General features: G+C 40.4%; 1 protein-coding gene across 1 annotated transcript in view; it reads right to left on the bottom strand.

Annotated features, from left to right (window-relative positions):
- Positions 1-4,034: 4,034 nt before the first annotated feature.
- The window catches only part of RAB8A (RAB8A, member RAS oncogene family), a 34,690-nt gene continuing 23,918 nt past the window's right edge, over positions 4,035-14,806 (bottom strand). The window contains exons 7-8 of the mRNA XM_072112944.1: positions 13,268-13,318; positions 4,035-10,170 (exon numbers count right to left, since the gene is read on the bottom strand). Of these exons, the coding sequence (XP_071969045.1) occupies positions 10,078-10,170; positions 13,268-13,318 (144 nt within the window). The 3' untranslated portion in view covers positions 4,035-10,077. The remainder of the gene's footprint in view (positions 10,171-13,267; positions 13,319-14,806) is intronic.

Genomic DNA, 14,806 nt, shown 5'->3' on the forward strand with positions numbered 1-14,806 from the left:
TTGGGCTTTAAAAAAAAAAACAATCTTTTTTTACCTTTCCATCAATTCATACCAAAAAAGGGTATTATTTTTCTGTCAATGTAGCCACATGAGGGTTTATATTTTGCAGGGTGTATTGTAGTTGTAATGGTACCATTTTGGTGTACATTTAACTCATGAAAAATGTTTTTTGCATTTATATATTTCATTTCAAATTTGAACATACATTCAACCATTAACACCACAGCTGTTCCATATTTGCATTATAGATCATTAGACTACCAAATTTATATTGGTATTGTTATGTACTAATACCTTTAACCGCATATAATATCTGTACATTGTGCGGGTGACATCTGCTAACCCCTTAACCCCTTATCACCAACACTAGCTTTCAGCTCAATGACCAGACTCGATTTTTCAAATCTGACATGTCTCACGATAATTGGTTATAACTTCGGAACGCTTTAACATATCCCGGTGATTTTGAGACTGTTTTCTCGTGATACATTGTACTTCATGTTAGTTATAAAATTTAAGTGATAAGTTTTGCGATTCGTTCTGAAAAAAAGTGAAAGTTTGGCAAAAGTTCGTAAAAATTCTTAATTTTCCAAGTTTGAAATGTTCTGCTTTCCAGACAGGAAGTAAAACTACCCAAAAAGATTGATAATTAACATTTACGGAATGTCTGCTTTATGTTGAGATGATATTTTATGCATCCTCTCCAGGGGCGTTGCTAGGGTCGCGAAAGATCTGGGGCACGGGCCCCAATGCATATGTACCAAATTTTCAGTAGTGTATCTTGTACATAACCCCCTTCACGCATGGTTGTGCCAATAACAACTGTACCTAACATCTACAGAAAACACAGGAGAAATCCCTACCTATTACACAAGGTGATGTGTAGTTGTTTCTCAAGCTTCTCCATTAGGCCCGGCATCACCACATCTCCTCTTCAGCCACGGGTCACCCCTGTGGAGTTTACCACACATAAATCTTATGAACTTATGTTAAAAGACTTTCTCTCCTTCACTGTAAAGCCCCTGTCACACATGCAAGTTACGCCTGGGCCAGGACTGCTGAAGAAGAGGTGGGAGTGTTCCTTACTCCTCCCCTCTCCATATGAAGTCGTGCAGACAGACTGTTCTTTCCAGAAAGATGGCACAGTGGCGCAAAAGTGTGCTCACCATACCGGGCACTCCTATGGCAGCCGTATGCCACCAAAAATGCCCCCTGTAATGTCCTCATAGCCCCAAAAAAACTCCTCCGCAGCCCCCTGTAATGTCCTCATAGCCCCCAAAAAGGTCCTCCGCAGCCCCTGTAATGTCCTCATAGCCCCTTTTCATGACCTCTGCAGCCTCTTTTTGTGTCCTCATAGCACCTTTCATGTCCTCATAGCCCCCTTTCAAGTACTCCGCAGCCCCCTTTCATGTCTTCATAGCCCCCTTACATGTCCTCCACAGCCCCCTTTCATGACCTCCACAGCCCCCTTTCATGTCCTCATAGCCCCCTTTCAAGTCCTCCGCAGTCCCCTTTCATGTCCTCATAGCTCCCTTTCATGTCCTCATAGCCCCCTTTCATGTCCTCCACAGCCCCCTTTCATGTCCTCCACAGCCCCCTTTCATGTCCTCCACAGCCCCCCATTTCCTCATAGCCCCCATTAGCCCTCAGCTGCAGGTAACGTGCCCCACAGACCCCCCCCCCATGTCCTCATAACCCCCTGTAGTAGTCCCCACAGTCTCCTCAATGTTTTTCACAGCCTCCAAAAAGTCCCCCCCCCTTCCCCCTCTCTATGTCCTCATAGCCTCCAGCCACAAATATTTCCCCCCCATACACACATAATTAAAAGAACAAAACATACTCACCCGTGTTTTCTCCCGGCTTCTTGGAGGACTGCAGGACTGAGGCGCGGTAACGTCATCACCCGGCATCTCCTGCTCCCGGCAGCTGTAGTGAGCTGCTAGAAGCAGGAGACGCAGTGTAATTACACAGCGTCTCCTGCTCTCTGCACTGGTGAATGGAGCTGACGGCTCCGTTCACTACTACAGTGCTAATCGCTATCTACGTCCTGAGGACGTAGATAGCGATGAGAGTGGGGAAATCGCCCTGGACAGCTGACATTCGGGGCACAGGTCAAAAGATCCGGGGCACGGCCGAGTATAGAATGAATAGTAGATTTGTATTGTCACATTGTACGACCTATACATTTTTATTTTTTTTTGTAATGCGAACATATGAGGGCTTAAATTTTTTGCGGAAAGAGTTGTTCTTTTCAGTCGTATCAAATACCAAGGTGTGGACTTTCATTGTAGCTCCTGCCCCATGGTTCTTCCGGTCAAGGGGACTGTGGAGGTAAGCTACAATAATAATCATAATGTCTTCTCTTTTTTTCCAACGATATTGCTGTCCTCAAGACAACAACAGGGTGTAATAAGTTGATGAGTAAATGGCAGTAACGGCACTTTTTTGGCTGGAGTTTGGGCATTCAGCCTCTAAAAAAATTCACCGTCATTGACCTAGAGCAACTCTTCTTTTTAACAAAAACTATTCACAATACTTAACGGACATTTACCACCAGGCTTAAGGATTTTAAAGCAAGCACACTAACATGTAGGTGTGTGCCACCTCTGGCAGCATTTGCTCATCTTTTCACTTCCTATGCCTATCTATTTTTTTTTACAAAAAATAGATTTTCACCCACCAGGCTCATTTGCATAATTTTTGTAACCCTTTCTTGTAAAAACCAGGGCATAAGAAGCTAGAAGAAGAGTGGATCCTGCCAGAGGTGCACACACCAGTACATGTCATTTAACATATAAAGAAAGGTTTTTGCGTATTCATATGAATAAGGACCTGTTACATGCCGGGCGCGGGTGCATGGAGAGGGCTCACGGGCTGAGCCCTCTCCAAAGCCGGTAAGTCTTTGCTGCATATTGCAGCAAAGACTTACCGGTAACACCCGCAATCGGTGCCAGCACCGATCACGGGTGTTTTCCCGCTGATCACCGCTGGCAAAGGCTTCAAAAAGCCCATGCGCCGCCATCTTTCTGAGGATCGTTGCTCCCCGATGCTTTAGGTCCACTAGGTCTGAACGATAAAAATGGGAGCTTTTCTTTAAAAATTAGGTTATCTGTATTTTTTATATTTATTTCTAGCCCCATTTTCATTTTTCTAGTTCAGTCGTTTTCCTTCTTTCTTTTTCCCTTCCTTTCTTCCCATTTTATCTTAATTGTCATTCCGTACCCTGTTCTTGTTTTATGTAATGCATTTCTGTGTAATGTTCTGTTATGAAGCACCAGTTGTATATTTGCCTTAAAAAATTGGCTGAGCAGCCCTTCTGTCTTTTTCATAAATCATAGTTCTGTGGCATACTTGCCTCCTATGCTCAATTTGACTTGATGAGTCTTCTCTTCTGGGTCTTGTGCTCCGGACGTTCTGCTTCTGTGGGACTTCCCACTTTCCCTTAGTAAACCATTCACAGGTTCTGTTTACGGGTTGCTTGGATACCAAGTTCGTCGCGCGCAATTAAAGTGCAGGTGTGGACGCTGACAAACCAGGCAGGATTAAGCACTAGTGTAGCGCGAAACGGACTGTCGCCTTTGCTAGTCTCCTACAGTCTTGTTACCTCCTGCAACAATGTATTTTAAAGTTTTGGAATAAAGAATTATCTTTTATCGGTGAGTGCCAGCTCTATTTTTCCTTCTACTGGATTGTTTGTTGCACCTATATAAATTAAGTATCCCTGTGATCGCACTGACCTAAACAATAAAGACGACATGTCATTTGGGGCACACAGTGAAAGCCACAAAAACCAAGCCCTCAGGAAAATGGTGAAAATGTTTTTCACAAATTTCACTGCATTTGGAATTTTTTTTTCCCGCTTCCCTGGACACAGAATGCAATATTAAATACTGTCCCTACGAAGTACAATATGGTACGCAGAAAACAAGCACTCAAAAGAAAAAACCCACACATTTTGGTCCTTAATTTTTTTTTTTAAACCTGCAGAGCTTACATAAATTTAACAAACTCATAGGAGACACAAGAGTCAAGTATAAAACTTTAAAATAAGCTTTAATCTGTATTCTTTTCTGAAGTGCAGTTATCATTGTAAACAAAGCAAGTTATTACATATGCCCAGAAAGACTTAACTGATGCATCTGTCCTATTCAATGGAAAAATAATCCTATCAGAAACACTACAGAATGTATCTGCTGGTGTGAGCTATTCTCTAGCTCTTCACAATATGGTTTCATTATAGAAGACTTATATGGAAAAGGGAATGCTAAGAAATGCTCAAGATGTTTTACGTAAATCAAAGAAGAACTAATAAAACTGATTTAACGTTAAAGGGGTTGTCCAAGAGTTTAAAAAAAATTTGGAGCTGGGCTGGAGCGGGCTTGTTTACAGGGGCACGGAAGCTGTGCTTAGGGAGCTTCTGGCCTGCCATGTCCACTCGTCACCATATCCCAGTGCCTGATGCAGTGCTGGAAATAGGGACGGGTGGTCATGGCCGGCCGGAAACTCTACAAGCACAGCTTCCGTGCCCCCGTTTGTTTACAGTGTATCAGTCTGAGGTCAGCACACATTTATTTTTTTTAAAATGCTTGCCCAAACTTGGCTCCTAATTTTTTGGAACTCTGAGACAACCCCTTTGAATTAGCCATGCGGTCTCAAACATGACACACAGAAATCATTGCACATAGAGAACACAAGGTCATGAATTTTCTATCTATCATCTACAGTTGGAAGAATGGCAGATTCCATGAATGACAGAAATGGTCACATTATGCTACTGCTAAAAAAAAAAAAAACTTTGTTGTAATAGCAATGCCTTAGAAAACATAACACAGACAAATAAAAATCCCCCATATGGTTGGTGAGACATTGATAGGTTGGGTATATTGCATATATTCTACAGCAGACTTAAAGGGGTTGGCCACTTTTCCTCATTTTTTTTTATTGTGTGTATGTAATTAGGTAATTTACCAATGTACATCTATTAATAGTTCGGCTCTGCTTTCTTGATATGTACAGTTTAGCCTCCAGTCTTTTATCTCACCAGCCAGACATTTGTGGAGAGTCATGTGATCTCTGTCTGTCCATGAACAATCGCCAGTTAGAGATCACATGACCTTCCATCTGCGCCATTTTATGGACAGGAATCTCTGGCTGGTGAGGTAAAAGACAGGAGGCTTCACTTTACATATCAAGAAAGCGGAGCAGAACTTTTACTAGATGTATATTGCTAAATTACCTAATATCCTGTCTCCCCACACATTACAGAAATCATGAGGTAAAGTGGCCAACAACTAAAACCATGCTGCATGCTGCAGATGAAACCCATTTTATGCTGTTTTTTTCCAAATGTGGTCAGGATTAAAGGGGCTGTTCGAGGCTAATTAAAAAAAAACAAAAAGGTGGCTGGGAGGGGGCGGTTTAAAAAAATAAAGATGTACCTACCTTCCGGCGCCCTCTGGGTGTCTGGGTGTGGATTCAGCTTCCGGCCGTCTGTGGCCAGCCACGCCCACCCGTCCCTATTCACAGCATTGCATATGTGGGCCGGATGGTTGTCGGGTCCGACAGCAAGCTGAATCCAGCACTGCTCCCACGGCCATGTTTGTTTACATGGCGTGCGGACCGGAGCGACAGCAGCGCGGGACACCCGGAGGGCGCCGGAAGGAGAGTACATCTTTATTTTTTTTTTTAAACAGCCCCCTCTCAGCCACCTTTTGTTTTTTTAAAAAGTCTAGGACAACCCCTTTAATTCAAATGCAATCCGGTATGCCAAAACTGCAAATAGCTGCAGATTACATGGTTAGCTCTACTACATTTAGAGGAAGTAGGAGCTCAGCGACTCAAATATTAATATGGTGCTCAGAGTCCAGTCCATAGGAATGGGTTCTGTCCATGAAGCAGGACCCGGCATGGTTCATAGTTCACTGACCCAATCCAGCAAGTGTACAACTGCCCTAACACATAGGAATTTCCCTCAATGCCAAGTGAGCAAGCAAAGGAGGGGGTGTGCCAGGCTGGTGTATTTGCTATAACAGAATTCCATGCCAGACAGGACCCGGCATATAATTCACCCAGGATGCACAACTGTATATTGGGAGCATTGTGCACAGGCAGGAGGGAAGTTATGACTTTCTCTTAACCAGATAGAACAGTGGTGGCGAACCTATGGCACGGGTGCCAAAGGTGGCACTCAGAGCCCTTTCTGTGGGCACCCGTGCCATCAACCCAGCACACCAGACAAGACTCAAAGAATCTTCCTGCAGTTCCAAGAAACTTAAAAGATGCTGCTTTCAGTCATATTTTGATACTTTCTTTGTTACTTGGGACTGTAGGAAGAGGGGGAATTAGACAGGGTCGAATTATTTTTGGAGGACCTCCTGCTGGCCCCAGAGGGGAACTGGAAAGAAGCTAAAATTATGAAAATTTCCATCTTTCTACTGTGATGCTGTCCTCAGGAGGCCAATATGATTGAAAGTTGTTGAACAGGGAGCAATTAGATACTGCTTTAATTTTTGGTTGGCACCTCGTGATAAATGAGCGGGGCTTTGGTTTGCAGTTTGGGCACTCGGCCTCTAAAAGGTTCGCCATCACTGAGATAGAATATATAAAGTTGAGGCATGCACTGCAATGTGATGGGATGGGTGGTGCCCAACAACAATTGGACATAAATGAATTGGGCAGGGAGTAAAAATTCTCGTAATACCACTGTAATGGCTTCTAAAAGCATTAAAAGAGATTCCAAAAACCTAAAGAAACAACTAAAATCCTAAGAAAATGAAAGGTATCTACCTGTAACCCCTGTACTTTTTCATTATTTTCCTGAGTGTACCTCAAAAGATGCAGGGTAGCCTGCTCACAGATCTTCCACCAAGGAGAAGACCACTACTTGTGTCATATGATGTCCAGTTCACAACTTGAGTCATATGGCAATTTTTTTAGGATAACTCAATTTACTTTGTGTGTGACAGCCATCACTCCAGTTGCTGCACTTACCAGTTCCCATTCAAAAGTAGGCTGCCTGGTCCATATAATATGCAACTCAATGGATTCCAGCTGGACAGATTATTGTGCTTCACACAATATCATGCTGTGGCCATCTCTAGCTGAAGATGAATCAATTCTGTCAATAGTACAAAATTGTGGATCAAGAATGACAGGGTTAAGAGAAACAATAGATGCATATAAGAAAGTGTGCCTTATAATTTATTTGTGCTCAGTTTTATAACAACCAGGAATTGGTCCATGAATTGCATTATGTGAAGCGCTGTAAATCCACCAAATCAACTCTTTGGTCATACAGTATATAGTTGGAAATAAATGTCCTATAAATCTTAAAGATAATACATACAAAATAAGCATTTTCTTATTACACAAAAAAATTACTAAAAAGCATCTTGATGAATCACTAAAAGACAGAGGACGGAGCATCATTGGTTTCATGCACAGCCAGACGTGCTTTACACCTGCATCACATATGTACATCTATAAAAAGAAAAGGTGAAAAACTAACAGCAAAAATAAAGCTTTTAAATATATGGGTATATCAGGAATGAAAACTATCCTTATATTTCTGGGGTCATAAAATATAACAGAAAAATACTAGAGCCACTTACACAGAATGTAAGGTCTCTCCTAAAACCTTAAGACTTCTAACTACCCGAGTTCAATAGAGAACATTATTTAGCAGAGAAGTCACTGTAATGTCAGATTCTTAAAGGTTGTTGTATTTCACAATACCCATTGTGTGGGGAGAGTGTTTGGATCAAATATTATACTTTGGTATAAGTACATAAATATGTATTTTTGCTCATTAGAATATGGCTACAATGCAAGGGGTAGCATATGACACACATGCCCACATTACTGTTAACAGAGGGAATGTATGAAAAAAAATAAGAGAAATGAATGGCATCACTCTTGTACAGTCAAATAGTCTGTTTCTTACATGGTATCTCCATGATAGATATATAAGCAAACAAGTCACCAGGAATATGATTTTTAGCTGGTGTCCTATACCCTATGCTATGCCGATTTTAAAAATGCCTTTGTCAGCATTCTGAATCATTTCAGTAGTTTATATAAGTTTGATTCACATTACCTGGCTCTCTGCTAGCAGCATGTGTCGAGTCCGGAGGAAGAGGAGGGGCAGCTGCATCCTCAGTGTGTGTCTTCGCATGCATTCTTCCTTTACTCCACAACATCATCCTCCCTGCGTGAGTTTTGAGGAAAGAAGACCGATATAGGCACACAAGTTGCAGCTGTCCCTCCCCACCCCGGGAGTCACCACATGCTGCTGGCAGGGAGTCAGGTAATGTGAATTAAACTTGTATAAACTATTGAAATGATTCAGAATGCAGGCATTCTTAAAATCAGTATAGTATAGGTTATTGGGACCTATACTAAATGACATTCCTGGTGACAGGTTTCCTGTACTGTAGTAAACATTGTGGAATCACCATTATTTTTGCGGCCCTATCACTTATAGGGAACAAGTGGTAGAGGCTCTTTCATTTAGAAACCTTAAAAAAGGTGTTTTCTCCTCTGGGCACTGACATTTAATTAAATTAATCTTAGATATATATATATATATATATATATATATATATATATATATATATATATATATATATATATATACACACACAAACACACACATTTCTTTAATTGGATGTTAATAAAAAGATAATTCTCCATAAATGTAGCCATGTTGTCCCTTAGAAATGAGATTGGATGCAACCACCGCTGCCTTGTGATAGCACAAGGAAACTAATAGTTTTAGATACGAAAAAGCCGTGAGTTATTGCATGTCCTGCAGCCAACCTGTGGTAATCAATGGTGAATCCAAGAGCTCAGACAGGGCTCTATAGTTCATGTCTGGCCACCATTGGAAATGTCTGGAGGTGGTCATATCCAAGGACAGCTATCTTGATACCATATAGCTACATTTATGGTAACTTCACACAGGTAATTTTTTTTTAAAAAACATGCAATTAAAGAAATGTGCATACATATGGCAGTTGAATTAAATGTCAACGCCCAGATGGGAACAATTTAACCTACAACTGTTCATTCACATCAGAAGTTTGGAGAGTCTGGCTTAAAACCATCTAAGGTGAATGGATGCCTACTGACTCTTCCTCAATTAACATTTTGATAGTTATTTTACTATATGATAAAACTTTCAATAAAGAGCATTGTTCAAATATTTTTTTTCAATAAATTGTTCAACTGCATCATATTAAAAAATGCCACTACAAAACGGATGTTGAGATCCAAGGCAACATTTGTGGTTGTACCTTTGGAATGATGAAGTAACAAACAATTTAGCAGTAGATATTGGCAGCTACAAAAAAAAAGAAAAATACCACTATAAGGCCATTTCCTTTATCTTTTAGACGTAAATCTCATGAAATAATGAATTCTTAAATAGCACATAGAAAATGTAATGTATACATGCTAAAATGTAAACCATAGGACATCTGCAGAACATTATTAGATTTTTACATAAATTACACAAATCACTTGAAATGAATGCAAAACTAAAATGCTTTTGGTTTCACCATCAGACATGGAAGACTTGTATTGGAATGCAAATGGAAGGTGCACATTTATACATTCACATAAGTGCGTGTGTAAATATGTAACACATTGAGACATTTGTTTCTGTCTATATAATGGATTCATAGTGTGCATGTTCCAAAATTTAAAGGAACATGCCATTTTGAGGTCAGTGAGACATGGAATGAAATATGGCTCTGTAGGAATGTCTGGAGTCTAAACACTGGTCCTTGAAATTAGAATAAGGAAGATGGTCTGGTGTTTACCTCCAACATAAAAATGAATAACATAATAATTATAATAATGATGAAAAAGATAATTAAGAAATGTACAAACTTAGTACATGTTCCAGAACCTCTAGGTGAAACAGTTACTAAGGTAGACAGAGCTTGTCACTCTTTTTAAGGTAGCCAAAGTTTGGCAGAGCTGGTGCTTTAAGGATCTAGGTCTGTGATGATGGGATTTCAGATACAGGCACAGTCCAGTTTGAGGGAGCAAAATACTCCTTTAAGGCAATGTCCCTCACAGAAGGACACATCGAAAGAAACTGCTCTTCTTTTGCTGTTCTTGGGTGATTTTAACTCCTTGGTTACTGCCTTGTGAACTATTTCCCTCCTGAAAGAAATGGAAATGTTAAATATTTTGATGGAAGTCAGGAAAGATACAGTATTTTTATACTGTGGCATTATATACAAAGAGAATATCTTATTTACCCCTAAGCCCTAATACCCATCACCGAGATTGGGTGGGAATCTCCATGATAACTGTGGAGAGGTCCGTACAGATTCTGGAGATTTAATCCACTAATTTAATAGTGGATATGCAATAGAAAATTGGCAATTTCCAAGCCATTGCCCAAATAATGTGTATAATACATATCATGTGCTTTTAACCTTAGACATAGTTGATCTGATACAGAACCAATATTTTTATAGAACCTGTGGTAGTATATCCATCACAGATGCATAATAAACGGTAGGGAAATCATTGATTTCCAGAATTTGGGGTTCTGAGCCCCCATTCTTCACATGAAGGAAATATGCCAGGATATTATGAGTGAAGAGGTGCAGTTTAACCAGATATATATTTCAGATATAGCTGGATATAGTTGGATTATAATTGACCAAAACAGACAGGGCCGATTAGTTTAGTAATGGAGAGGCTGGTGACAGGGTCACACTAGAGCTACTTCTAACAGTAATCTTTAGATAGGGCATGAATTTTCTTTCTAGCATTCCCTCGTTTAATCCCTTCCCGCACATACTATACCACCCTGCATATACAGAAAGCTGGGCTTTTGTCACAGTGCCCATGGGCGGCTGCCAGATTTACCCTGCCAACACAGCATACATTTGTTATCGCTTTGTTCATACTGCTCCCAATTTATAAATATAAACTATTTAGCCGTATAGTGTACACTGTGAAAAAATATCCCTAATAATCTGCTGTGTAAAAACTATGGGGAACATTTACTAAGAACAGTGCAAACTGCACTACGTGCAGTTTTCCTGTGTAGTGTGCAGAGGGCGCCCGATTCAGGATTTGTGGCGCCCGTTCTTCATGAATCTGGCGCCATCTGCACAGCTACGACAGAGTGCACCACTTTTTTTGGTGGACCTTTAACATGGGTGTGCTACACAATTCTGTAATACTTTGCATGTTAAATCTGGCACACGGTCCGACTAAGCACTGGAATAGGGCCACAAAAGGGTCGAGTGCGACACAAACGAGGTGCAGGCACTTCTTAAAATACCTGTGAAAGCAGTTTGCACTGAAAAGAACATAAAAAAAGAAGTCAGCCAGAAAACTGGTCCATGTCCCTTAGTAAATATGCCCCTATATGTTTATGTCAAAGGGATTTAAAAAAAGTAAAAAAATGTTATAAAAAGTGATCAAAAAGTTGCAAAAATCCCTGACTGGTAACATGAAAAATTACAGCTCATGTAGGAAAAAAAAAAAAAAGCCTGTTACTGTCCATCGGTGGAAACAAGATTACGACTTTAGAAAGACGGTTAGGCAAAAACAAATGGATTTTTATAGCAAAACATAATCTGGCATCTTCCAAAATGTACTGACTGGGAGAATATAGATAACATGTACCTTATATACTCGAGTATAAGCCTAGTTTTTCAATACAAAATTTGTGCTCAAAAACCCTAACTCGGCTTATACTCGAGTCAACTAAAAAAATAAAGTCAAAACTCGCCTTTCTGACATCACCTGTAGGTCCTCTTCTGTCTGGGACAGTCTGAGACAGAAGAGGACCTATGGGGGACGTCGGAAAGATGAGTACAGTGTTATTTTTTTTCCTACTACAGGGGTTGGGCAGGCTGTATGCTACAGGGGCTGGCAGACTATATACTGGGAGGCTGTAACCAATGCATTTCCCACCCTCGGCTTAAACTCGAGTCAATAGGTTTTCCCAGTTTTTTGTGTTGAAATTAGGGGTTTCGGCTTATACTCGGGTCGGCTTATACTCGAGTATATACGGTAATTTTGGCCGTACAGTAAATAGCAAAAAATGTAAATAAGATAAAACATGCCAAAATTAGTGTTTTTTTTCTCATCCTCTGCCTAACGTGGAAAAATAAAAAAGTTATCACTTTTATGGGAAAAATGAAAAAGTGGCTGTGTCCTGCAGGGGTGAAATAAAAATCTCCACACAGGGTAGGTATCTGCTGTATTATATAGCAGACACCTACAGCTAACTGCCGCAATTGGCAGCAGTTGTGGCAGTTAACCTATTAGTTGGCGTGGTCAAAGCCAAACAGTTCACCTAAACAGCAGCTTCACATGAGTGTGGCCATATTGCTGCCAATCACCATCTCTTAAAACTGAAATAAAACCTAAATAAATTTGATATCTCCGTTATCATACTGACCAAAGAATAAAGGAGGTGTCATTTGGAGCACACAGTGAAATCTTTAAGTCCAAGCAAATAGCACAAATATGTGATTTCTGCATTTTTATAGCATTTGGAATTTTCATACAGCTCTTAATAAAAAAAAGTTAAGACATGTAGTGAAAAATGGAAACACTAAAAATGAAAATGGCCTGGTCCTTAAAAGAAGTATATCTGATGGTAGATTCTTCCTGCCTACCTCTGCCCTAATCTGTAATTTAATAACCCTATGAACCTACTGTATATACTCAAGTAAAAGCCGACCTGAGTATAAGCCGAGACCCCTAATTTTAACACAAAAAAAATGGAAAAACATATAGACTCGAGTATAAGCCGAGGGTGGGAAATGCATTAGTCACAGTCCCAGTATATAGCCAGCCTGCCAGCCCCCTGTAGTATATAGCCAGCCCCCGGTAGTATATAGTCAGTATAAAATTAAATTAGCTGCAGAGGCTACCTGCGTGTGTACTATCCTGGCCGTCCACTGGGAGCAAAGGCTGTTCCATGCCCCAGTAACCTCAGCAGTTAATTTACATATTACTGATTTAAAGTTTTTAACAAGTTAGGTTAGGTTCCACAATTACAGATTAGGACAGAGGCAGGCAGAAGGAATCTACCATCAGATCTACTTCTGAGGTAGATTCCTCGTGGTAGGTTTCCTTCAAGGGGTTAATATGTAAAAAGAGAGTTTTAACTAAAATGATTGTTAAATATTGTTAAGTATATTTTACACTTAACCGGAGGGAACTGGCTTTTAGTGGTACAGGTGTTATTTCAGACACTCTCAGCCTAATAAACAGTTCATCTTACCATTTTCTTGTCCATTTTCGTTTTGATGTCCCTGGCCAAAGTCAAAAATGCCTAAAAGATAAAGGGCAATAGGATCAAATACATATAAATTACCTCATCCAGTGATGGTAGCTTTTATTGAAGTGCTATGTTGTGTCACCTATACCATAAGGAAATATATTACTATACAAAAAAAACCCAAAACATTCTTTGAAAATAATTACAACTGTTCTGGTGGTCAGAAACTTTAGTGAAACACCCAGTTTCTTGGGATTCTAAGGTCAGAGAGAGAGAGAGAACCTCTGCAAAACACAAACAACTATGTTACACACACAGAAAACGTGTACAGAGTACTTCTATGCTGGGGAGATTCATTAAGGGGTACTAGTCACCAGGGACCTTATTTTCACTGAAGACAGGTTAGAGAAGCCCATTAGAGCTTCACCGTGTGACTTGTCTTCGCTGCTCACGCCTCAGCTCTCAGCCCCTACCTTTGTTCTCTGGTACAACTTCTCCCACTCCCAGAGATGTCAGCTCACAATGTTGTGAGCTCTGTCTTTGTGTGAGTGAAGGAGCAGGAGGGAGGAGTTGCACAGGAGCACAAATGTCGGGGCCAAGAGCTGAGTAGTGAGCAGCACAAGACAAGTCACGTGTATTTTTTTTTTTTTTTTTTTTTTTTAAATGCATCCAAACCAAAGAAAACACCCTAGACCCTGGTGCAAGGGAAGTTAAAATAATATTGGAATGGAAATGCACAGAAAAAAGACAGAAAACCATCTATTCAACACAGCTGTAATGGACTTCTGCCACCCGTCTTTAGTGAAAATTAGGTCCCTGGTGACAAGTTCCCTTTAACCTGTCTACACCAGAATTTTGGAGCAATTTCCGCCTGAAATTCTGTGGGCTAAATTCATTGAGGGCTAAAGAATGTTCCTTTCTATCCCTGTTAGTGTACCTTATACTATACAGTGGTACTGTGGTGACTTGTATTGTAAGTGACAGGCGGTTTTCTTTGTCCTTCTTATTGATGCCTTCTGACCTGCCTGCACCCTACCCTTTGTGGGAAGGGAACCTGTAAGTGGTGGTTGCGGCACTATACCCCCACAGATCACTATAATATGCATGCTATTTCATATTCACGGATTCCAGAAACGTTTCTAGCAGTGAACACCTATATATCTAAATTACCTTTTCTCCACACATAATGAATGTTCATTGCCTATACAATGAAAACGGAAAATAACACAGCAGATCTTTTAACCTCTTAATGCCATTAACATAGAGGCATCATGGCAATGGCGAGTATACTTTTTTTCCCCCCAAGTTTGGGCGGAGGCACTTGGCAAAGAAGGGGGCATTTGTCAAAAAAAGGGAACACTAGGCATAAAAAAAAAAAAAAAAAAAAAAATATAGAGGGCACTTGGCACCAAAAAGGGGCTTATATAGTGGATTGTATATATAACAAGCTCCCTGAGGATGTCCAGGAGTCCCTTGATAAAAGGCACAGGTATTATTAGTTATACTAAATACACGAGGGGGCCCAATAAGGAATTATGCTCC

This window comes from Engystomops pustulosus, chromosome 1 (assembly GCF_040894005.1).
Source record: "Engystomops pustulosus chromosome 1, aEngPut4.maternal, whole genome shotgun sequence".
NCBI classification, from domain to species: Eukaryota; Metazoa; Chordata; class Amphibia; order Anura; family Leptodactylidae; genus Engystomops; species Engystomops pustulosus.